The sequence below is a fragment of the Apteryx mantelli genome, chromosome 28, assembly GCF_036417845.1.
Source record: "Apteryx mantelli isolate bAptMan1 chromosome 28, bAptMan1.hap1, whole genome shotgun sequence".
Classification (NCBI taxonomy): Eukaryota; Metazoa; Chordata; class Aves; order Apterygiformes; family Apterygidae; genus Apteryx; species Apteryx mantelli.
In genome coordinates, this window is record NC_090005.1 from 1,373,908 (window position 1) to 1,396,183 (window position 22,276).

Genomic DNA, 22,276 nt, shown 5'->3' on the forward strand with positions numbered 1-22,276 from the left:
TTCCAGGCTGGGCATAGGAGCCAACGGTACAAGGAGAACCTTTTTTTTCCTTTATTTAAACAAAACGGCACAGTGCACAAACTCCTCCCCTGGCTGCGGCGCGGGGCTGGCTCGTCCTCCGGGGGGGGAAACGAACCCCACCGAAGCCGAGGCTTCCTTGGGCCAGGCAGCGTCCCTCAACACGAGTGCTGCCCGGCGCCACCCCACAAAGGGCAAGTTTCCGTCGTCATAGGAAAAAAAAAATATATAGCAGTTAAAGGTGAGGGGTTTAGTACACCTGCAACAAGCCCACCTTCCTCCTATATTACAAGCTTTTTTTACAACGTACAAAATAGATCAGTAACTATGATTAAGGTAAAGCCCACCCCAGTACTGCGAGTAAATACACAGAGAAACCAGCCCGGTACCGACAGTCTGACAGAAGTAGTGTAGATAAGGCAAAACGTCAGCTAGGGACGAGGGTCCCCGGCGCCGGCGCGGTCGGGCCAGGCTGCCCGGCACCGCTCTCCTCGCACCCCGGCACGGGCCCCTTCCCACCCCCCCAACGCTCTCCACCCTCACAGTAAAAAGAAAAAAAATAACAAAAACGGAACAAAGCAAAACCCTGCGTCTCTCTGCTTCTTCCACGGACGATGAGTAGCGTCTTCCTGTTAAAATGCTCCGCTTGGTAGTTCAGCGTTAAAAGCAGGGCTCCCGCGGCACGCGGGGCTCCCGGCTCCCTCCTCCACCGGGTCAAAACACGCCGGCAGGGGCTGGAGTCCCGTCCCATCCCGCCGCGTCGGCTGCGGCACGCGAGGGGGGGAAACGCCGCCGGACTGCTCCCGCGCGAGGACGGGGCACGGCCGAGGGAGGTCGTGCAGCCGCGGGGAACATCCCCCAGGCGGGAGCGCGGAGGCAGAGCAGCAGGGAAGGCTGCGGGTTCCCCGCCGAGCTGCCTCGCGGCCCCCGGCTCCCCATCCCTGCTCATGGCTGCGGATCGGTCCCTGCCCAGAGCAGCCTCCCCGCGGCACGGGCTGCGCAGCCCAGCGCCGTCAGGCTCTTTCTGGATGGTCCCGATCGTCACGTGCTCCTTCACTGGTTTCTGTGCAAAAAAGCAATCTGCTGTGTTTGGGTAACAAAACATCCTGCTTGCTCCTCCTCGTTTCACTGTTAGCTTAACGGATTAATACGCAGCATTTCTGTCCATGAGTGTCCCAGAGGGAGCGCTCGCAGAGACGCCCCTTTTCCTGTACCCCTCTGCAAATCTGACCTACCCCAGCTCCTTTCCAAGCCCACACGACACCCTCAGCCTGCCCTAGCCCAGAGGAAAACGGGGCACCGAGTCGGTTCTGGTCCCAACGCCCTCAGCCGGTCTCGGCGTGGTTCGGCGTCTGCCCCAAGTTCTCGTGCCCGGATGCCCGGACCACAGCTAGAAGCGCCGTCCTGACGCATCCCAGGATCTGCGGCGAGCGAGCGGAGGAAAGGACCCATCCGGGCTTGCCAGCAAGGTCACCAAGTCCAGGGTGAGATGCATAGATGAAGGTGGGCTGGCGGAGACAGCTGAGCTGGGGTTATCTGCTCTTCCTTGCACAGCTGGGAAAACCAAAGATGCTGGGAGTTTCTCATGCAGGTTCCTAGGGGGCAGGGAGGTGGGGAGGATCCATCTGAGGAAGGGGAAGGAGGTCCGTATCTCCGCTCAGGAACAACCTGCCTGCGCGGCTCACTTTCACCTGGGGATGGGAGGCAGAGGGGGGGCCCCACGGGTAGCTGCAAGACAAGAAAGTCCACTGAAACCAGAACCGGCGCGGACACTGCCGGCACAGCCGCCGGGGCAGCGTGCCCGGCACCGCTAACGCGTGTCGGCTTCTCCCCAGCCTCCTCGCTGGCTGCCAGGGCCAGCTCAGAGGATCGCCGCCTCGGTGGTTAACAGAGCAGCAGCTGGCACGTTTGCTTACCCTCCTCCACACCCTCGCGTCAGCCCACGCTGCCGCCCTCTCCCCGCTCGTATTCCCCGCAGAGGCCCGGAGCTTGGGATTTGTGACTCGAGAACCAGCCATTGCAGCAGGCACGGAAAGCTCGGGGCTTTTCAAATCCACATTAAACATTTATCATTCTAAAAATAAACGAGCATCCCGTTCTCCCTCGAGTCTCTCCTCCTGGATCTGCAGGGCTGACTCGCAGCAGCAGAACAGCAAGGGCACTTTGGGCTGTGCTGGGAGAGGAACCGGCTCCCGTAAGTGTCGGATCCAAGCACTTTTGGCTCAGGGCCTCTCAGTTTGGCCTGTTACAGCACTTGCACAGAGGCTCTTCACCCTTCCACTGCCTGCCTAATACCAGCATTTCAGCCGCAGGGCCGGCTGCTGGAGTCCTTTTATAACTGCTCCAGCACCAAAGGCCAGGAACAAGCCCTAAGGCGCTTCTGTGCCCAGGCTCAGAGGGCAGGTGGGGATAGGACATCCTCACAGCCCAGATCCCCGGGGCCACCCCGGGTGACGCAGGCTGCCTTGAGGGCTCAGCGCCCCGAGAAGTGCGTGCAGACCCCAGGGCCATGCTGTTGCACAGAGAAAGCCAAGGATTAGGAGAGCCCCTGAAGCCATGGCCCAGGGTGGCTCAGCAGCAGCACCAGCACAGCCTCCTCGCATGCTCTACCCTGCCTGGCTTGACGCAGAGGACAGCAGGTGGCCACGGCTCCATCGCCGTCAGCTCCTGCCACCAGCAGCACCCTCGAGGGGAGCCAGGCCACGCAGGACAGCGGGCTGCCTCCTCCCTTACCTCTGTTTGTTTTGCTGGGGTAGATCCTCTGGAAGTATTTATACTCTTCTGGGGCTGGAAAGTCTTCGACAGGGTGAAAGGAATATTTGGATTCAAAGTCATCTGCAGAGAAGGGGGGAAAAAGCGGGTCAGGGAGGGTGGCTCTGAAGGAGCACAAGTAAAGCCGACCTTGCCCGAAGGGCTCAGCACTGCACACCAGGGCCTGGCCTACAGGAACTCCTGGGGTTCCTCCTGTTCCCAATTTTCCACCCCGTGTGAGAATAGCAGTCACTGATGAGCATGTAAGCCTGGACCTTCGTGCCTCTGGATCCAGCCCCAGTGCCAAGTCAGGACAGAGCAGCCCCAGGAGCATCCTGCCCTGTCCCTCCCCTCTCAGCTCCGTAACCCCCAGCTTCCTCTGCCGAAGGAGAGGTCTCTGCGCCGCTCGCGTTAGCAGCTGGGGAGGTAGCAAGGGGCGGCACATCCACATGCAGGGTTTCTTTTCTCCCTGGGACATACGACCTGAGGATACGCAGGGGCAGTCCCAGCTCAGTCCCTTCCCCCAGCGCCGGCACAGGCCCCCGGGGAGCCAGCTCTGCTGCCAGGCGCGGGCTCACCCAAGGTTCGCCGACTGCCGCAGAGCAGCACTCCGCTTGTGTTTGCGCAGGGCCTCCAACAACCGCATCCGCAGCCAAACAGCCGCGCACCGCGGCCTCACTCACCCAGGAAAGCTCTGACGGTGGAGATGGAGTCCCGGTGGCCGTTCCTCACCGGCGGGGGCGGCGGCGGCGGCCCCGCCGGCGTCCTCGTGGGCGGCGGCGGCGGCTTCCCTCGGCTCGGGGGCTCCGTGGAGCCATGCAGCCTGTAGGGAGGCGGGGGCGGCGGGGCGTCTCGCCCGCCGTTACGCAGCATCGGCGGCGGGGGCGGCGGGGCTGCAAGGAAACCCATGTCAGCAGCGCCGCAGCCCGCGGCGGGCAGGGTGGAGGACAGCCGCCGCCTGCCGAGACGAGGCATCCCTAGGGCGAACCCTCCCCTCGGCAGCGGGGCCAAGGACACCCTCCAAGGTAGCTTTCCAGGCCAGCTGCTGAGCTGGAGAGCGCCAGCAGCCAGCACTGCGGCCCGGGGATGTTCCTAGCTCACGTCCAGCAGAGATTTCCTGCTCGCTCCTGACATCTGCATTCCTCCCCGTCAGCTGCGGCGGGACCTGCCAGGCGCCTGCCCAAAGCGCAGCCAGCACCCGAGGCCAGCTGGCCCCGCAGCCACCTCCTGGCTCACGGCGAACGGGGACCAGGTGAGGAGCCGCGAGGGCGCAGGGCCGTGCGGGCCAGCCCGCCCCGAGCAGGCTGCCCTGGCCCTCGCGCGCCCCCAGCCCGCAGCCTCCCCGGGGAGGGGAGCACGGCTGCCAGCTCCCGCCTCGGCCAGCCACGCGCTGCCCTGGAGGACAGGACCGGCACGAGCCCTGTGCCCCGAAACCCGTGTCGTTACCAGAAAGCACCCTGCGGCTCTGCTGCCAGCGCATCGCAGCCACGCGCAGCACAGTCCCCGCAAGGCAGGGCCGCCCGGCGCCTCCAGACACAGGTCGCCCTCCGCACCGCGGAGGATCCGAGGGCTGCTATAAGCACGCACGCGCCAGGGGTCGAGGGCAGCAGGCTCCACGCGGAGGCAAGACATCACCTGCCACGGCAGGGAGGCAACACCACGAACCCAGGCGCAGGCTCCCAAAGCGCTGACGGGGCCCGCAGCCTCTCTGACCCGCCTCTCGCTCCTGCCCAGCCTCCCACCAGCGCACAGTGGTGGTTCACGCTCCTAATTAGCCTAATTACACACAGCAGATCCCCAGCCATAACTCAGTGGAGGGATTCTGGCAGGGCCGGAAGGACAGAGTGGCTTGGCAGGGGACCAGGCGGGAGCTGCGGTCTGGACGCGGAGCCCAGGAGCGTGCAGGGGGCACCGGGGCAAAGCCGGCACCAGGCCCAGCAGTGCGACACGCTCCCGCTCCGCTCCGTGCACGGGGGGAACGGCAAGCAGCCTCCACCGAGTCACCCAGGGAGCAACGAGACAGGCATACGGGCAACCTCTGGGAGCTCAGACATTTCCCCAAGCGGCATCTGCCACGGGAATGTGCTGCCTTCCTTTCCAGGGGGCCAGATGGGATGTCCTGGCTCCCTCCGGGTGCCTGACACCAAAATCCCAGCACCTGCATCGGAGGCGACAGAGCCTTTAGCGCCAGCTGTCCTTCAAACCACCTAGTGCTGAAACCGGCCGCGATGCCCACAAAGAGGGCAGAGCAGTTTGCGTTGTGCTAGACGCTCTCCCTGCTGCACAGCCAGGTGAAACGTTTCTCCCTGCTCTGCCGCAGCTTTCCGTCCCTGCCTCGGTGACATCTAGGAAGCTCAGGGGAGAACCGGCAGCACAGGCCCGTCTCCAGCTCCGTTATATTCTCTTCTCCCACCTCAGGGGGAGGCTCCAGCCCCCAGGAGGACACATCAACCTCATGTGCAAGAGCTGCCAAGCCACAACCCGTCACCAACAACAGGCATGAAAGGAACTGGATAAACAGAGGACATGACCAGGGACATCTATTGAACATGACAGTCCAGACACTGCCTCTGGCTCAGGCAACCCCTACACCGACTGACACGTGCAGGAGAAACCTTGCTGTGCCCCGGCTTTGACTCTTCTCCTGCCAGCCATCAAACCACCCCCGCGGGCAGGCGGCCCCAGTCTGACCCACGACGGCTGCTCTCGGTCTCGGGTGCAAAGGAGTCGGGACTAGAAGAGCAAAAGGTTCCTACCTGCTCCTCTGCTGGGGGGGTCTCTAGCCGGCGGAGGGGGACGACTACTCTGGAGAGACGGGGAGGCTGAAGCAGGCGGTGGCGGCGCGAGACCCCGCAAGGGGCCCGGCGTCTTCCTATGCAACGAGTTGTGTCTCTGCGGCAGCTCCGGGGCAGACTCGTTGATGGGGCTGGAAGGGCCGTTGGGGACACCCGGGGGCTGCCGATAGGGGGGCGGCGGCGGGGCGAGAGACTGGCTCTGAGCTCCCGACCCCGTTCGGATGCTGACCGGGGAGGGAGGGGGCTTGATGGGTGGCGGGGCGGGGGGTCCGTCCCTGCTCACGGGCAGTCGCTGTCCCGGCGTGGGCGGCAGGGGCTTCTCCCGGTTGTAGGAGGACACCTTGGCGCCGTGCGCAGGAGGAGGGGCGGGAGGCGCAGCGGCGCGGCGGCCCGGCGGGGGAGGCGGCGGCGCGGACGAGCTGTGTTTCATGCCGGTGCTGCCGGCGCTGTTGGGCCGGGAGAGGTCCGGCAGGGAGGGCCTCTGCATGCGCGGCAGCTCCGGCGGAGAGGCCCGGCTGTTGTCAGAATCATCCTGAGGTCGGCTGTTGCTGGCGGGCACCGGGGGCCTGGGGGCAGCTGCTCTGGAGCCGGGGACTTGCAGCGTTTGCTTACTGGAGCCGTCTGCAGTACAAGGAAAGCAGAGTGACTTGCCAGGCCCAGCGCGGGCTGGGAATCAGCGAGAGCGACGGACAAGGCTTCGTCCCGGAGCCTGCGCACAGCGTGGGGCAGCCTGCCCACTCTGCCGACAAGGACCAGACCTCGGGGAACGCTGTCTGGCACAGGCAGGGAGCTGGCACCGCTCTCAACCACACACAGCTCCTCTCTCACCACTGCTATTCGCTCTCTGGCTTGCTGGAAGGCAGGTTGCCACAGAAAACAGCAGACAGAAACGTTCAACAACACATACGACTCCCAGGCCCTCCGAAGGGATTATTCCCATGCGGACGCTACAGCACAGAGAGAACACAGCTTGCCTGCGGCCACATGTGGGGTGTTGTTTTGGGGTCCCTATCTGCAGCCAGCAGAAACTCCCAGGCAAACACAGCAAGATCCTCAACCCTTCCCTGCTCAGGGATCTCCCCAGGGCAAAGCAGTCACGTGGCCATTACCTGAGGTGTCCTTTGCTCCTACGGGTCTGAGCTTGGGGACACCACCTTGGAAGAGGCCTCCTTTTGGCTGGATCGCAGCTGAGCCAGAACCGTAGCTGCCGCCTCCGCTACCCTTGGGCTCTGGAAAGAGAGAGGCAGAGGGGTTAAGTGTTACCAGCTTCCTCCAAGCGGGAGCCGCTGCAAATGACACGAGTGAAGCCAAGAAGCCATCCTGAAGGCCATGGCAGCACCAGCACAGGGCTCAGAGAAGCCGAGAGCATCCCAGGGACATGCCAGGCAGGTACTCACTCTCCAGGATTGGTGCGCTCCGGTCATTGATTTGTGTCACTTTCTTTAGCTTGGTCCCTTTACAGATGTCCTGCAGGAGGGCCCCACGCCCCCGCTGCTCCTCTCGGCTCAATTTTGGCGGCTCTGTGTTCGCCTGGAGACAAGAAACAGCTTAGCAGCAATTTTGTGTGTGCGTACAGATACCCCAGTGCACAGAGCACTACCCGACTCCACCTTCCCAGTCCCGCACCCCACTCTGCTGAGCCAACAGGCAGCCTGACCATCTGCCAGGAAACAGCGTTCTCCAAGACGTCTCTTCAGGATGGAGCAACCTGGCTGCCCCAGGAGTCAAGTCCTACACCACCATCCCGCAGGATGAGGTGGAGACCCCATCCTACCTATGGCCAAGGCGCAGCTCAGAGCCACACGACAAGTCCCCTGCTCTCCCTCCGGAGTCGTCACGGAGCAAGAGGTACTAATGCAAAAGGAAAGTCCGGAGGCACCATGGGGTCTGCGTGCAGCCCCTTCCCTTGCACACACTCTGCTGTATGGGAAACTGAGGCACAGCTCACGAGCTGCCAGAGGCTCTCACCAGGCTGGGCTCCAGGAGGTCCAGCCACACAGCACAGGGGACCTGAGCCAGAAGCACCGCGTGGACACAGGCCACCCTAGCGCCAGCCGGGCCACGCGAAGGGGCCAGAAGCTGTGGGGCTGCGAGAAGGCTCTTACCTGACTGAAGGTGGGAGGCGGCGGGGGGCCAGGCGGCGGCGGGGGGGGCGGAGGGATCGGCATCCTGGCCCGGCTCCCGGCGGCTCCGGCTGCTCAGTGCTCAGGGCGAGCCTCGTCACTCATACCTGCGGGAAGGGAGGAAGGAAAGGGTCAGGGACCGAGGGGAAAGCCAGCAACGGAGAAGAGCGGCCCCAGGACAGCGCGCGCGGGCCCTTTAGCTGGAGCAGCACTTCAGGGCGGCCGCAGTCCCCGCAGCCCCGCAGGCAGGGCAGAGGCAGGGCAGCCGGCGCGTCGGCCCAGGCTGCCCTCTCCCGGCTGGCTCCAAAGGGCAGCCAGGTCCTTCCAACGCCCCGCGACAGGGGCCGCAGTTCCCCAATTCCCGGGGCCAGGGCCACGCGGCCTGCGGCTGAGCCAGAGCTGCCAGGCAGCCGAGACCCGGGACATTTTTCACCCGATGGCCTCACTTGGGAGAGAACTCGGCTAAGCTAATTCGGCGCCATCAATCCAGCTTCTTTACCCACAGCAGGAGGCTGCTCACGTGGAAATGCGACAGGGCCCCAAAGTCAATGCTCATCAGCACAAATCAAGGGCTAACCCTGGTACGCGTCCCCGGTAGGCCCCTCTAGCTGTAAACGTAGTTAAATCTGCCACACAAATTACCAAGCAGAAAACAGATGAGAAGGTATTCAGTGCTGCCCTATGGTTTGCACAAGGAGAGACTTTCCCATCCCCAAACAGCCCTGACAGATAAGCCAGATTTTCAAAACCCACTTGGATCTAATTTTGATAAACTCCCAATGCTCTGAAGGCTGACTGTGCTCCACATCTAGCTTAATTTTAACAGCTGTGACTCCAAAGCTCCCTTTGACGGCGTCTCTGTGAGCAGGCAGCAAAACAAACTTTCCTAACATCAATCTAATTACATTTCGATCCATCTGATTACAAGCCTGAAATAAAGCTGTCCCACGCCGTGACTTACCCAGAGTGGCTCCAAAGCAGCGCAGCCCTTTGCCGTTTGGGCTCCGCACAACCCAGCAGAAGCTCAGATCGGTACCAGAAACCGAACGCTTAAATGGAGGAAGCGGGGACAGGAAGAAGAGCCTGAATCACCAGGCGATCACAAGACAGGCCCCTGGCAGGCTCGTGTCTCTGACAGCAGCCTTGCAGGTAGGGCCATCCCGGCAGCACCGGCTAAGGGAATAGGAATGTGGTGACTGGAGGCCTCGCTCGCCACCGTGGGAGTTTCGAGTGCTTGGAGCAGACTGAGAGGCAGGGGTAAAAGCCCCGCTCCAGAGCCACAGAGCTCTTTTCCTTAGGGAATCCAGTTCCTTGAACATTAAAGGGGACCACAACACTAATGCCTGGTAAGAACTAGTTTCATATTTAAAGCCTCTAGATTTCTGATCCCTGATCTCCAGGATATGCGACCGCAGAGGTCACAAATACACTTACCGCTACAGTGAAAGTTTCTTCATAACCCAGGCAACAAAAGCTGGGTGCCCGTGACATTTGAAAGGGTTTGTATCGGGTATCAAAACTCAGATCCCTTCTGAGACTCACTTTCTGCCAGACAAACTACTCCCACTCCCATGACTCAAAGGACCCTCACCCGCCTCGCCAGAGAAGCCACCTCACTCCAAACTTCTCAGAAATGCACCTTCTCCTCCAACACGTGCTGTGTTATTTTGCTCCGGACCAAGCTCAAGGCCTCACCCAGAAGAGGAACTAATGTCAAGCTGTTTCCCCCCCAGCCCCTTATACTGCCAACTCTCCCTCAAAGCCAGTACGCTCCACAGACTGGAGTGAAGCCCGGCAAACCCACGCAGACTGTACCTTTCCCACCAGTGCAGATCAGAGACGGTTCATAACGTACCAGTCTGGGATTTGCAGGCGCTGCCTGGGACGTGTTCCGACAGGAGCTCTTTTCCCCGGTGCTCCTTCCCATCCCGCTGTGAGATCACGTCCCCGGGGTTGGGACTGGGCAAGCTGTTGCCAGAGCGGACCGTGACGTCCCGAGGACAGCGTGACGGCACGGCACGGCACAACCCACGGGAGGGGACGGGGCAGGAGAGCCCAGGTCTTGTCTGAACACCAACAGCTCAAGGTAATTAGCGGAGTTACAGCTGAGAAACGTGCCAGGTAACGAGACTCCCGACTGGGTCTCATGTGTCCCCGGCCTTGGCCGGCGCAGGAGCGGTGCCAGGACCGCAGGCCATCACCTCCGCTCCCGAGCCACGAGAACAAAGACGCCCCATCGGCTCCCAGCTACGTTTACGCTCCAGCGTGTTACTCACGCAGTGTCACTTCCCACCCCGCTCTGCCCTTTGCTGCGAGCCACAGGCTGCCCTGGGAGCCCGACAGCATTTGGATACTCCTGCGAGGGGCACAACAGCGACCCATCACCTCGCTGCGCACAGGCGGTGACTTGTTGACAGTCAGAAAACGAGTAAATACCAAATCCGAAGCAGAAACACGCCACTCGCTTCCATCCGTTTTGCCCCGCCGGCCCACCGCACAAGCACCGCGTCAGGCTGAGCGGCAAGGGAAAATCCCCCAGAAACGCGACTTGGTGCGACTACCGACTGGGGAGGAGGGGTATTTCTACAGAGAAAGCCATGAGTCATTATTTCCCTGCATCTAACATGCCCTCGAAACTACTGCTGCACTGAAACCCGCATTCAAATAAAGGATCTGACCTAGAAGAGCGAGAGAGGAGGGGGAGAAAGAGTTTAAGCTAAAGCAGCTTGAGGATAAAGCGGAGCTGAATTCCCTGACAAACGGGTCATTTCGTTTCAGCACGCGGCCCCATTCAGGTTGTGGATTAACAGCAAAGGTCACATTGAAAAACAAAAATCAGGAGGCACCGAATTCAGCCAAAGAAAATCAGCACATGGCGGGTGCCGATTATTTCATACCATGAGAAAAGCTGAAACCTCAGGGTGGGAACGCTGGAGTAATCTGTGTCTGTCTTCACAAACATTAAAGATTTAGGCTTTATTTTAAAGACAGGCACAGCTGATAAAGATTAGGGAGACACAGGCTAAATCCTCCGAGAAAAAAAAATTGGGGGTTCTCCCAGCAATGCTCACCAACCCTCAATGTTTAGCGCCTGCCGTATGGAAAGCACGCCCTGCGAAACGCCGCCGCCGCGCAGACAGCCGGCTTCTCTCGGCATTTCTTTCCCTTTGTTCTTCGTTACCAAGGCTTCTTTCCTGAAGCCAGATCTTAATGTTTGAGAGCTCCATATGCCACGGCAGCAGCTTACTGCAGTTGCAGGGAAAGTGATTTAAAAGACCTGAATCGGGACAGTGTGAAAGACACCCTCTAGATCAAAGCGCAAAGAGAGCTCATCTTCAGCAGAGCCAGAAGGGGCAGATTTGCATTGCGGCTTTCCTTTTAAAATAAAGGCAAAAAAAACAAGAAAGCTGTGAGGAAACCAGGAGGATGACAGCTTAAGAAAGAAGACCAAAGCCATCGCTCTGGAGGAGAGTTTACCAAAATCCAGGCGGCCCTGGAGAAAGCTGCTTTTAGAGCTGCTGCTCGGAAGCCAGCCTCCGTCCCACCACCCGCGGAAAGAGGACACGTTACCTCGGCACCTCGCGCCCTACGGCAGCACTGACTTGTGGCAGTCCCGCAGCACTGCAAATCGAGTTTCCCCTGCCAACGCCAGGTCCAAAATACTATTAAAAAAACAAGAACTTTATACTCAGCAGTCCACCTCTCCTGTAAAAAAGCTGAATTAGCTTAACAGCTGCTGTCCTTCAGCCAGAAGCGTAGCACAGCCAGCTCAGATGAGTCGCAAAGACCAAAACAGTCCCCTCCGTGCTTTTCCCCCATCCAGCAGCACTTGCCCCAGCCCTGATTTTACAATACTGCATCCATTCATACTTCCCGGCGCTCTCAGAGGTGACACTGCAGCACCGAGCTGGACCATCCAGCAGATCCCCTAGATTTCAGGAACTAGATAAGCTTTGCCTTGAAAGGCCCGTGCCCAGATAAACCTGCAACAGGAGCACACACCCTGGGTTTTAGGCATTTTCAAGTCCATATTTGCTGTAAAGGGAAATGAAATGCTTTCTGCAGAAAGCAGCCCTGGTTTCTGCTCGTCCCTCAAGGTGAAGGGTGTTTTTTTTGTTTGTTTTTTTCTTTTAAGCAGGATATGCAGCAGTGACCTTCAGACACCACGAGCGTGTTTCCTTGCTTTTCAGGGGGATTTGGGCACTGTGGCAGATTTGTATTTCACAGCTACGCTGCTTCCGCGGCGAGTCTGCATTTGCAAACCCAAGACGAAGCATTTCATCCTCAGGGAGGCAGCGGCTTTGAACTGCAGATCAAGCGGAATTTCCAACCCTCTGATGTCGGCTGCAGAATGCGGCTGCACCGGTTCGGGGATGACTTCCAAGGCTGGACCTTTCAAAACACCCTCCCTCCCGCCCCCGCAGCAGAGGGCTCCTCTTTCTTCTACCTCTTCCCATCCAAACCCTCAAGTCTTCGTTATCCTGAGCGCAGCCTTCCAAATTCAGAGCCTGTCCTCTGAAGCCTGACATTTCTGCCTGGTTCTGAGGAGCGAGGGCTTAGGCAGCACTGAAGATGCAACATAAATAATTTATCCTGAAAGACAGCCATCGCAGAATTTAAGGTCATTCAGGCTTTTAAAATCGTATCAGAATGCTTTAGGAGAGCGAGCTGCCATCTCGATTTGGAGCGTCTCGAAGAGCTGGTGCATCTCTGCGTGCAGACAGACAGACACGCTCCAGCCCTGCGGGACTCAGACGTTCACTGTGAATTATTAACAGCCCACGGTCACTGACAATGCGTTTTTAACAAAACCGTGAACACAAAGTTTCTAATGCCTGGGGCCAAATTCCACAGCCCTCAGTGGAGCTGAGGCTTCCCCATCGGCTACCACGAGCCTTGCTCTATTAGGGGACCCCGGAGTCGGACTACACGCTAACAGCTTTCCATCAAGCTCAGCTCGGTTCATTTGGCAGAGGAAACATTTAATCAGTAGCGAGGAATCGTGTCCTGACATTAGGCTACGGCAAAGGGAAGAGCAGGAAGAGCCCTTCCCACAAGGGCCTGCAGACTTCCCTGCCTCTCCCCGTCCCATGTGCCAGGCGAGAAGGGAGAGGAAGACGGGGAGGCAGAGGTGGCACACGAAGGGACCTGACAGGAACTTCTCTGAACCACCGCTCTCGCTGCCAGAGATCTCCGATTGTTCCAAGGGGAGGAAGCGGAGGGAGACACAGGGACTTCCCGGCTGCTTCGGCTGTGACCCACGGCAGAGAACATAATGGGCCGCGCAGCCCACGCCTCTAAGAGAACAATACCCTGCTGCAGGGAAAGAGGACTCCCAAGCCTGGTGTTAGTAGTCTAGAGTTCAGATAAAAACGGCTTTTTAACAACTGCCAGTGACCCACCTTCCCCGTCACCAAGGGCTTGAGCAACTCTTTGAACATCTAGGGTAAGTGAAGCCTGCACGCTGCAGTGGATGACTGCATAGTCCGTCCAACTAGAGCCAGCAAGAACCGGGGACGCTCAGAAGCACATCTGGGAAGACTGAGCAAGGAAAGCTTCCGTGGCTTCGGGCTGCCCCGAGCAGGATGGGGAACGGAGAAGACTCCAGCCACCTTCGAGAGCCTTTTAAAGCCTTTGAGGGCCGAGGGAGCCCACTTACACACACGCCAGGCGAGTTCAGAGGCAGGCGCTGACCAGCCACGTTCGAGGCGCTCTGCGCGGCAAGCGCGGACCCAGTAAAGCATCCGCCTTCGGTCCTCCGCTCTGCAAGGCTGCTGCAGCCGAAGCACTATGAGCAGAGAGTAACCAGCACTGAATGAACTCGTGGCTTTTCCGGCTGTCATTCAAAACCGACAGCATGCAAAGTTATCTGCAAAACAGGACCAGACGCTCCACAGCGCGGAGCTTACGACACTTGCAGCACTACGCAGGAACAGTCAACAAGTATCCAGCTCCAGTCTGCCCCCCTGAGTTTACGCTGTCAGCTGCTTCAGCATCTGCTGAATGAAGGTCTGAGTCAGGAGGAAAGGGCATCAAACCACCCAGGTAGAGCCCTCTGCCAGGAAAAGCACAAAAATTCCACCAGGCCCAGCTGAAGGCCACACTCTCAAAACAAGCCCATGTGCCAAGGTTTGATTCCAGACTCACCCCAATATCCGAGCACTCAGCCACAACCTGACCCACCCTCTCGGTGAAAGTGCTGCTGCTGGCCAGAACTGAAGGTGCAACGTTTCTGGGTCTTCCGACTCTGTGCCCTTACGGAGCGGCGGTCCTTCCTCAGCGCACAGGCCCAAGCAGGCAGCGTCTGCACAAGAGGTCACTGCATCATGAGACTAAACATGTTGCGCAGGTGTTTTAGGAGAAAAGCTGGTGTTCTGCCAGGTCCCCCTAGCTCCCACCCCTGAACAAGTCCAGCAAGTTCAGTTACAACCACAAAAGAAGAAAAAGCTGGTGAAGAACCATGAGCTAAATGAAAACACTGCTTCGAGGTCTGCTGTTCTTAGGAACCTGGATGGAGAATATTGTGCGTCTTTAAAGAACCGCAGGACCAGCTCCAGCTTCACCTCTTCCCCCTCCTGCCTCCACTCCGATCCTGGTTCCCTCCGTACCAGCCTTCGCCTGTGTTTAAACCCTCAGCTTAAACACACTTGAAACCCTGCCATGCCTCAGCAGGGCTCCTGGCTCCACTGGCCACCCTCCTCCACTGTTTACAGTCCTTCACCTCAGTGACCCGGCACCCAAGGGGGCTGGATTCGCCTCTCCAAACCTGAGCTCTCCAAGCCGCCTCTCCCCCAGCTGCCTCGTCTGCTCCGTCCAGGGCAGCTTCCAGGCCTGGGGCACTGCTCCAGGCAGGACACGCCAGCTGTCACTGCACCCCGCAGAGTCGCCTGTCCCCTCCCGCTGTGGAGCTATCTGGGAACTGCTGGTGCAGAGCTCCACTCTCTTCCTCCTCCTACTTTTCTGCTTTACTCTTTCATGAAAAATATGAATTTTCACCATTACGGACAGCTTTTTTCCTGACCAATGGCATCACGTTTGCTGTCCTCCTCTGGCTCCTTGATGGTGAAGGCCTTTCCAGGGGGGACTCTCAGTGCTCTAATAAAGGGGCTGATGGAGCCTCACTGCCTCCGCAGGCCTCCTCCACCAGATGCCCAGCTCCCCTGCTCTGTCTCCATTGGGTGTTCCCAAGCCTCTCATCACGGCTTCCTGTCCAGGTCTCCCATTTACTGCCGGGTCTTCACTGTTCAAAGGTTTAGCAATGCTCCCTCCCTCTTCATTCGCTGATCAGGCTACAGGGGATGCTCAGGACAGAGCAGGGACACCTCCAGCTCCGTCCACGACTGTCCCCTTTGCTGTAGGCCAGAGGCACTGGGGCCTGGCTGCTCTCTAGCCTCTGCCTTCTGCACCGACTCTTTTGCAAGAGCTACTCTGAGCCCAGTTGTGGGAAACAGCACTGGAAGGGACGCGCAGAGCCAGGCCGGAGCGCGAGGTCTCTTGCTGTTCCACAAGATCCAGCCAAGTATTGTCAGAGTTTTCCTAGGCAAAGGCCAAGCAGAGATGCACCAATTTGTAATCCAGAATAGACAGGGCAAATAACAGAGCCAGAGTGCAAGTCACTCCGTGCTGTTAGGAGGTGCCTGCTGGAACGGCGCAATCCCTACTGCAGAAGAGTTACCCTAAACCACCCCAAAGCCACAATGACCTCACAGAAAGGAAGCAGTCACTCGGAAAACTGTCGCTGATTGCTTTTAAAATTTTAATTGGCTGAAAAAATTGCATCTTTCCCCTAACCAGGTTTGCAGTGAGTGCAATTAGGAGAAAACTTTACAAGCTGCCACAGAATATCCAGCACTTAAGTGTTATTTTGGGACACGTGCACTTAATATTCGTGCAGGGCCCTAAAGCTATAGAAACTTCATAAATGCTCCTGATTTATGCCACAAGATCAATACAACGGTTTACAGCCTGGGTGCAGAGCCCTCCTGCTCGTCCCACCAGCGCAACCTCCGCATTGACAGGAACGTCCCGTCCTCCCCAGCATCACAGCAGCCCTCTGGGAGGCTCCAGGTCGCAGCAACTGCCACCTTGGAAGAGCCGACAGTTCACACGGACGCTGTGGACTCTGCAACGCGAAGCCCGTGCTCAGGCACGAGGTTGAAGGTGGCGAGGGTCCAGCCCCGCAGGCCGTCACCGCCACAGCCACCGTTACAGTAGGTGCAAGAGCGCGAAGGAAGTGCCTGTGTCAATGCCAAGGGTGAAATCGAGCCAAGCCCTGTCAGAGCGAATTCTCCGCACAGGCAGATCCACACTCGGCTGCTTTTTAGGTTGCTAGGTGCCAAAAACACGCTGCAAATATACAGCCAGTGCAGAGGAAAAGGAGAGTTTGCTTGGAGACGTGATCTAGTAATGGAGCGTGACAGATGGGGAGAATCGAAGACAGGGGTCGAACAGTCCTTGCAGACACAATCCCAACGCTCCGGCAGCCTGCGCACCAGCTACCCCGAGCGCCCGAAGCGGCGAGGTAACACGCGTACGGCTGCTCGCTGCTTTTCCAAAGGCAGGGGGCTGCATTAGCGCTGGGCACAGGCACGAGCACCGCCAGGCAAACGACCCAGATTCCAGCCCGCGCAGGGGAGGATTTGAGCCCTGCGTCTTCAGGCCAAAACACAGCTGGCCCCACAGGGAGAGCGTGGGGTCCCAGCTCGCCACTGCAGTCGCCACGGCACGGAGCGGATCCCAGCACAGACCCGGGGGAGATTCCCGCCCCACTCAAGGCGGAGGATGAACGCTCTGAGCAGGCAGGCTCTGCACTCAGAGCACCTCGGGGAGGATTTTCAGCCGGTGGGAAGGGCTCTGCGTGTCCCAACCCCACTGTCATTGCAGGGCACAGCCCAGGGCAGAGGCAGCCGTGGCCAGCTCGAACCCTGTCCACGTTTCCCAGGCACACGCACAGGAAGGTGCCCGGCTGCTTCGGCACAGGCAGAGACAGGCCCCAGGCTAATCACAGGCAGCGCGCGTCGCCGCAGGAGCGCCGCGCCAGCAGGTCGGATTTGACAAGGACACTTGAGGGAGCCAGTACTGAATCAGAGCACGCAGCCGTCCCAAAGCGTCAGGCCCGGCGCAATGCCCACGCTTCCCCTCCCGTCCCAGACTACGAGCAGGGCACGCTCCGAGCGAGCCCTGGTGCGCAGCATTTGCAACTCACCTTGTTTGCTCCCATCCCAAATGGGAAAGCTGCAAACCTCCTCGCGAGCATCCTTCCCAAGGCGTCTCCACCCCGGGGCTGCCGGGGGAGAGTCTGCACCCCGGGCACAGAGCTGCAGCATCTCTGGCTGGTACAGCCAGTCCTGCAGGGTATTTCTAAGGTTGCTGATGCTACAGCGTTGGGAAACCAGAGCACGGAAGGGAAAGGAGTCTGGCCCAAGGGAAGCAGAAAGGCACCCGGAGAGGCACTCGAGCCCCCCCGAGCATGCAGAGCTCCCTGGTCAAACCTGCTGTGAGCGACCCTGCGGCAGGTTTCAGCTCTCAGCACTGCAGTCCCCCAGAGATCAGTGATGAGGAAACCAGCTCGGCTCTGGAAAGGACCTTTTAATTTGCGAACCAACCTAGTAACAGCAGTACGGCTCTGGGAGCAGCATTCATTCCAGAACTGCCCTAGCAAAGCCAGCAGAAGAAACCCAACACGCTTCAGTCCCTCGTTATGAGGGCACTTTCCCCCAATTCCCTCCTCCTACCTTTGCTTCCCAGCAGAAAGCTACTTCTTTGGCAGAGCAAATCTGCCTTCCTTCCAAGCAGCCAGATGTAAGTAAGTAGGTCAGACAAGGACCAGAACGCCTTGACAACAGCACTTTAAAGCAAAGCAAAATGGGAAGTGAGCCCTGACCTGGAATATGCCCCGTCACCTTGGCATTCGCAGAGAGGGGGACTGGCATGCGTCACTTCAGAGGTAACGCGTTAAGACCCGATTCAGTAAGAGCAGAAAATCCAACAGCAGAGTTGCGCTCTTGAGCAGTGACTTTCAATTCAGGGTCTAATACCCTGCAGCCACAGCAGCCCGAAAGCTTCGCAAACTCACACGCCTGCGTCACCAGCTGGCCTGCAACAGCGTGGAACCACAGACCTACTTTTAGTTGCAGAAACTAATTCAAATGGACCCAATTCAATGGAAAGGAACACAGAGCGGCTGGGCAGCGGTCCAGATGGTAAAGGTGGCAATTTTGTGCCAGCAAGACATACTCCCCTCCGTGTCACGCTCACGTCTCCGCGCCGGGCACTGACGTACGCTCTAGATGGCACCCCGGCTTGGCACGCCGCAGCGTCGGGTCCAACAGTTCCCGTTTGTTCACAGAGGGACCGAGCCAAGCCCTCCCTCGCCCCACACGCCGCCCTGCTCGGCACAAAGAGGGGTTTGTGCTCCCGGCCCCTGAGCAGCAACGGGAAAATAGGCCCTGTATTTGCGTTCCAGCAGCGCAGCAACTCAATACGCGGCAGCGAGCAGGGGGAGCCGCTGCCTGGCAGCCCCCGCCAGAGGTTAAGCTAGCACTTTTCACTGCACCGCACGTGAGGTGTGAAGAGAGGCCGTTTTCCCCCCGGAGGCTCTGCAGAACCGACGGTGCCGCAACACCTACGGGACACGACATACTCAATAAGCGGAAACATGCAGAAATGAACCCGGGCGTCCGAGCTGTGAAAAACAGCACATGCGACACCCTGCCACGGCAGCAGATGTGCTCGCCAGGTAGGTTTGCCCCGGAGAACACATCCAAACCACGGAGCCAGGCAGATTCACACCTCATCTGCAAACTGAGCTGACTCCTTTGGCAGTAAAGATGGGAGTCAAGTTAGATTAGATCCTCTCTGGCAGCCATCAGCAGAGCAGCGACACTCCACAACAGAGATGGGGCCAGGCCAGAGCAGCCCAGGCAGACACCAATCCGAAGCCAAGTCTGCCAAAGGTAAAACAAGGCGGTTTGGGGATCACGGCACCTCTCCAAGCGCTCCTGCTCAGCCCAGAGCACAGGAGACAGTCTCCACTGCGGTTCATTGAAATGACTTTCATGCAAAACCTCTGCCTCCACCCGGCCCAAGGGCGCTACCACACCGGCTCTGTTTGCTGTCGTTAACTTTCCACCGCCTCTTTCCTGCCAGCCGGGAGGGCCACCGGCCCCCAGCCTTTGCTTCACCTTGACAGCAGGATGTGGAAATTCAGCAGTTACATACGCAGAGCGGTCACGAGACACCGAGTGCTTCACATCCGTCTATCAGCTGCTGATCAGGAGGCGACTCACATCTGCTCCCTTAGCACCCCACCCGACTGGCCCCTGTACCTGCTAAGTCCCAAACAGCTGCGGAGGAGGCACGGCCTGATCACCCACCCTGCTCAGCCAGCGGCGGGTAGCGCAGAGCAGGGCTGCGGTCAACAGCGACTGGGATTCAAGGAAGGCAGCTCCCCCCACCCCAAAATGCAGGCTCTGAGCAGTCCTTGAAAAGCAACATATTTCGCAGAAAGCTGTAGAGGACTGGGCTTGTGGAAACCCAAACTCCAGCCTCTGGCTCGCAGTGCCCCCCCACACACACACCCTGTCTGCTACCTCCTCTCCACCCGCTGGTGGGGGCCCTGGCGCCCGCTCACTGCGGCCCAGATCTGCCTCACGGCTCCACGCAGAGCAGCTTCTTAGTGACAGGGCAAACAGCAAAACAAGCAATGCCACAACTGGAGCAGGGCGCCAACAAGGGAAAACGCGGTGTCAAGACACAACAGCTCACGCAGGCAGCCTGCCTGCAGGATTCGTCCCTGCGCAGCACACGTACCCTGCAGCCCGAACCCGTCTGCGGTCCTCTCTGCGTTGCGGCTGAGAACATCAAGGCACACCGAGGACCTCGCGCACAAAGAGCTGGAATGATGAGAGCCGGCCACAAACTCCGTCTGGGAGAGCCACGGCAGGAGCAGCAGCACGCTCAAGGGCAGGAACAAGCCATATCAATTCTGCTGAGTCCTCGCAGGTGGAAAGGCTGCGGCTGCTTGTGCCAGTGACGCTGCTCTCCTTCTATCCCAAAGGACACGCAGAAAACAATTAGCCACTAATTTTGTTTGCTTAGAACCAAGACTCCGGAGAGGTCCAGGACTTAAACCCACAGCAGGAATTCAGTCCTGAAGGCCGGGGCGCTGCCTGGGCAGTATCTGGCACACGCAGACACTTCCATAAGGCTACGTGGGTGGGGAAGGGCCCGGCAGGCTGGGAACAGGCAGCTGCGGCAGTGTTTACCCAGAGCAGAAGGGAGAGCCCGGCCTCCACGGTGGCACTTGGGGCACTTTGCTGCCCAGCCATATGTCACCCCACGCTGGGGTTTTCGTAGGCGGAGGCTGCTCAGACTGCGGTTTGCCAGCACCGGGCCCAGAGGAGCGACCTGACCCTAACGCCATCGCAGGGCGGCCGCAAGATCCCGGGAGCACCGCTTCCCCAAAAGAGCGCAACCGATCACCCAAAACCTCCCACAGAGGCTGCCTCCGGGCAGGTACGGAGTCCTCGCTCCTCCAGGGAGCGCAGCTGAGGCACCACTTCAAGGTGGGGATGAAGGGAAGAACATGACAAACACCTTCCCACGACTCCAGAGAGAAACAGGAGCGGGGAACTTCTCCCCAGAGTCCTCAGAGCCACACGCAGCAGCAGAGCCCACCCTGCAAGCCCCACACGCGCTGCAGCCGGTGCCCTTCCACCAACATCCCTCCCGGTATAGATGTTCCCGATTGTACCGATGTCTGCCCAGAAACACTGCCCTACAACCTCAGCGTGTCCCAATGCAACCACCCTTACAGACCCCAAAGCGCCCAGTGCCACCCCAAAGGACCCCAGTGCACCCCATTCCCCCAGTCCCACTGCACCCCCCCCTACAGTAGGCCCCATACAGATTCCAGTGCGCCCACATCCACCCCACTGCACCCCAACGCTGCCGACCTTACACACCCCACTGCACTCCCTGGGGGCCCCACGGCACCCACAGGCACTCCCACCCCACACAGCCCCAAAGCACTCAACCCCACTGCACCCCACCGAGTCCTGCGCACACCCCACCCAACAAGACCCCCCATACCTCCACCCCACTGCACCCCACACAGGCCCCACACCCTCGCCTCATCCCTCTGCACCCCACACAGTCCCCACACCCTGTCCCCATCCCTCTGCACCTCACGTAGACCCCACACAGGCCCTACACCCTCACCCCATCCCTTTCTCTGCACCCCACACAGGCCCCACTCCCCCACCCCATCCCTCTGCACCAATACAGGCCCTTCTGCGCCCCACACAGGCCCCACACCCCCTCCCCATCCCTCTGAACCCCACGTAGACCCCTCTGCACCCCACACAGGCCCCACTCCCCCACCCCATCCCTCTGCACCAACACAGGCCCCACACCCCCTCCCCATCCCTCTGAACCCCACGTAGACCCCTCTGCACCCCACACAGGCCCCACACCCTCACCCCATCCCTCTCTCTGCACCCCACACAGGCCCCACACCCCCTCCCCATCCCTCTGCACCCCACATAGCAGCCCCACAGGACACAGCCCCGCCCGCCGACAGGCCCCACATAGCCCCGCTCCCCAATTTCCCTCCCCCCTCCCGGCCCCGGACCCCGGATCCCCCCGCGCTCTCACCCGCCGCCCGCGGCCTCCTCCCGCCGCACCCGGAAACGCGGCCCAAGCCGCCGTCCGGCCTCCAGCCGCGGCCAAACAAAATGGCGGCCGCCGCCCCCCATGCGCACGCGCGGCCCGGGCCGGATGTGAGGGACGCGGAAGGGCGGCCGGGCGGCGGCGCCATGCTGGGAAGGTCAGCCGGCGGAGGGGCGTGGGGCAGCCATGCTGGGAAGGGCGTGCTGGGCGATAGGCGCCGTGCCGGCGGCCATATTGGGAAGGTCACACCACGGCGAGAGCGCCTCGCTCTGCGGGCGCCCCACGAGGCAGGGAAGGTGCGTAGCAGCCTCAGCAGAGTGCCCGGAGACGGGCCTCGCCACGGCCGGGGACGGGAGGCTGCCGCTGCCGAGACGGTCTGCCGCTGTCGGCTTTGCCTCCCCGCCATGTTGGGAAGGTCAGGCGGAACCCTACGTGGCAACCATGCTGGGGAGGTCAGCGCGTGTGTGGCGGCCATATTGGGAAGGTCGAGGACCAAACACTCCCCCCCCGCCGCCAGTAACGGGGACCCCCCCGGGGCGGGGGGAGTGACCCGCCCCCCCCGGCTCATCCGTGACCTCATACGTGACATCACGCCCCAGGATGACATCACCATACACCATCCACCCCCCCCAGGAGGGGTGAGCGAAGCAGGCCCGGCCCCCCATGTCACCCCCACATCCCCCCCGTGTCCCCCCCCCGGTCCCCCCGCACAAGCAGGACACGGCGCCGGGACAGCTCAGCTTTTATTTGCGCTGCTCGGGGAAACAGCCCCCGCGGCGGCCCCCCACCCTGCCCCGCCCCACGCCTGGGGGCCTTGGGGGGGGGGCTTTTTTTTTTTTGTGCTTTTTTTCTCCTTTTTCTTAAAAAATAATTTTACAATTAAAGACAGCCATTTGGTACAAAATATATACATTCTGG

General features: G+C 59.9%; 1 protein-coding gene across 2 annotated transcripts; it reads right to left on the reverse strand.

Moving 5' to 3' along the window:
- Positions 1-37: 37 nt before the first annotated feature.
- Positions 38-21,408, reverse strand: WIPF2 (WAS/WASL interacting protein family member 2). Of its 2 annotated transcripts, XM_067312020.1 has the most exons (9): positions 21,344-21,408; positions 19,499-19,734; positions 7,670-7,794; positions 6,962-7,094; positions 6,674-6,793; positions 5,526-6,185; positions 3,453-3,662; positions 2,752-2,853; positions 38-1,746 (listed from the first exon to the last, which is right to left on the reverse strand). In XM_067312020.1, the coding sequence occupies exons 3-9, from the start codon at positions 7,730-7,732 to the stop codon at positions 1,706-1,708; spliced, it is 1,329 nt and encodes a 442-aa protein (XP_067168121.1). In that variant the 5' UTR covers positions 7,733-7,794; positions 19,499-19,734; positions 21,344-21,408; the 3' UTR covers positions 38-1,705. The 2 variants fall into 2 exon arrangements, with proteins under 2 accessions (XP_067168121.1, XP_067168122.1); XM_067312021.1 differs by lacking the exon at positions 19,499-19,734 and having other exon boundaries at positions 21,344-21,394.
- Between the last annotated feature and the right edge of the window lie 868 nt (positions 21,409-22,276).

What these genes read in the sequence shown, in the direction of transcription:
- WIPF2 (XM_067312020.1), bottom strand. Translation starts at nt 7,732, where the DNA reads ATGCCGATCCCTCCGCCCCCCCCGCCGCCGCCTGGCCCCCCGCCGCCT. An exon ending in GAGCGCACCAATCCTGGAGA is followed by an intron (nt 6,794 to 6,961) that starts GTGAGTACCTGC and finishes CTCTCTTTCCAG; the next exon opens with AGCCCAAGGGTAGCGGAGGC. An exon ending in AGGAGCAAAGGACACCTCAG is followed by an intron (nt 6,186 to 6,673) that starts GTAATGGCCACG and finishes CTTGTACTGCAG; the next exon opens with ACGGCTCCAGTAAGCAAACG.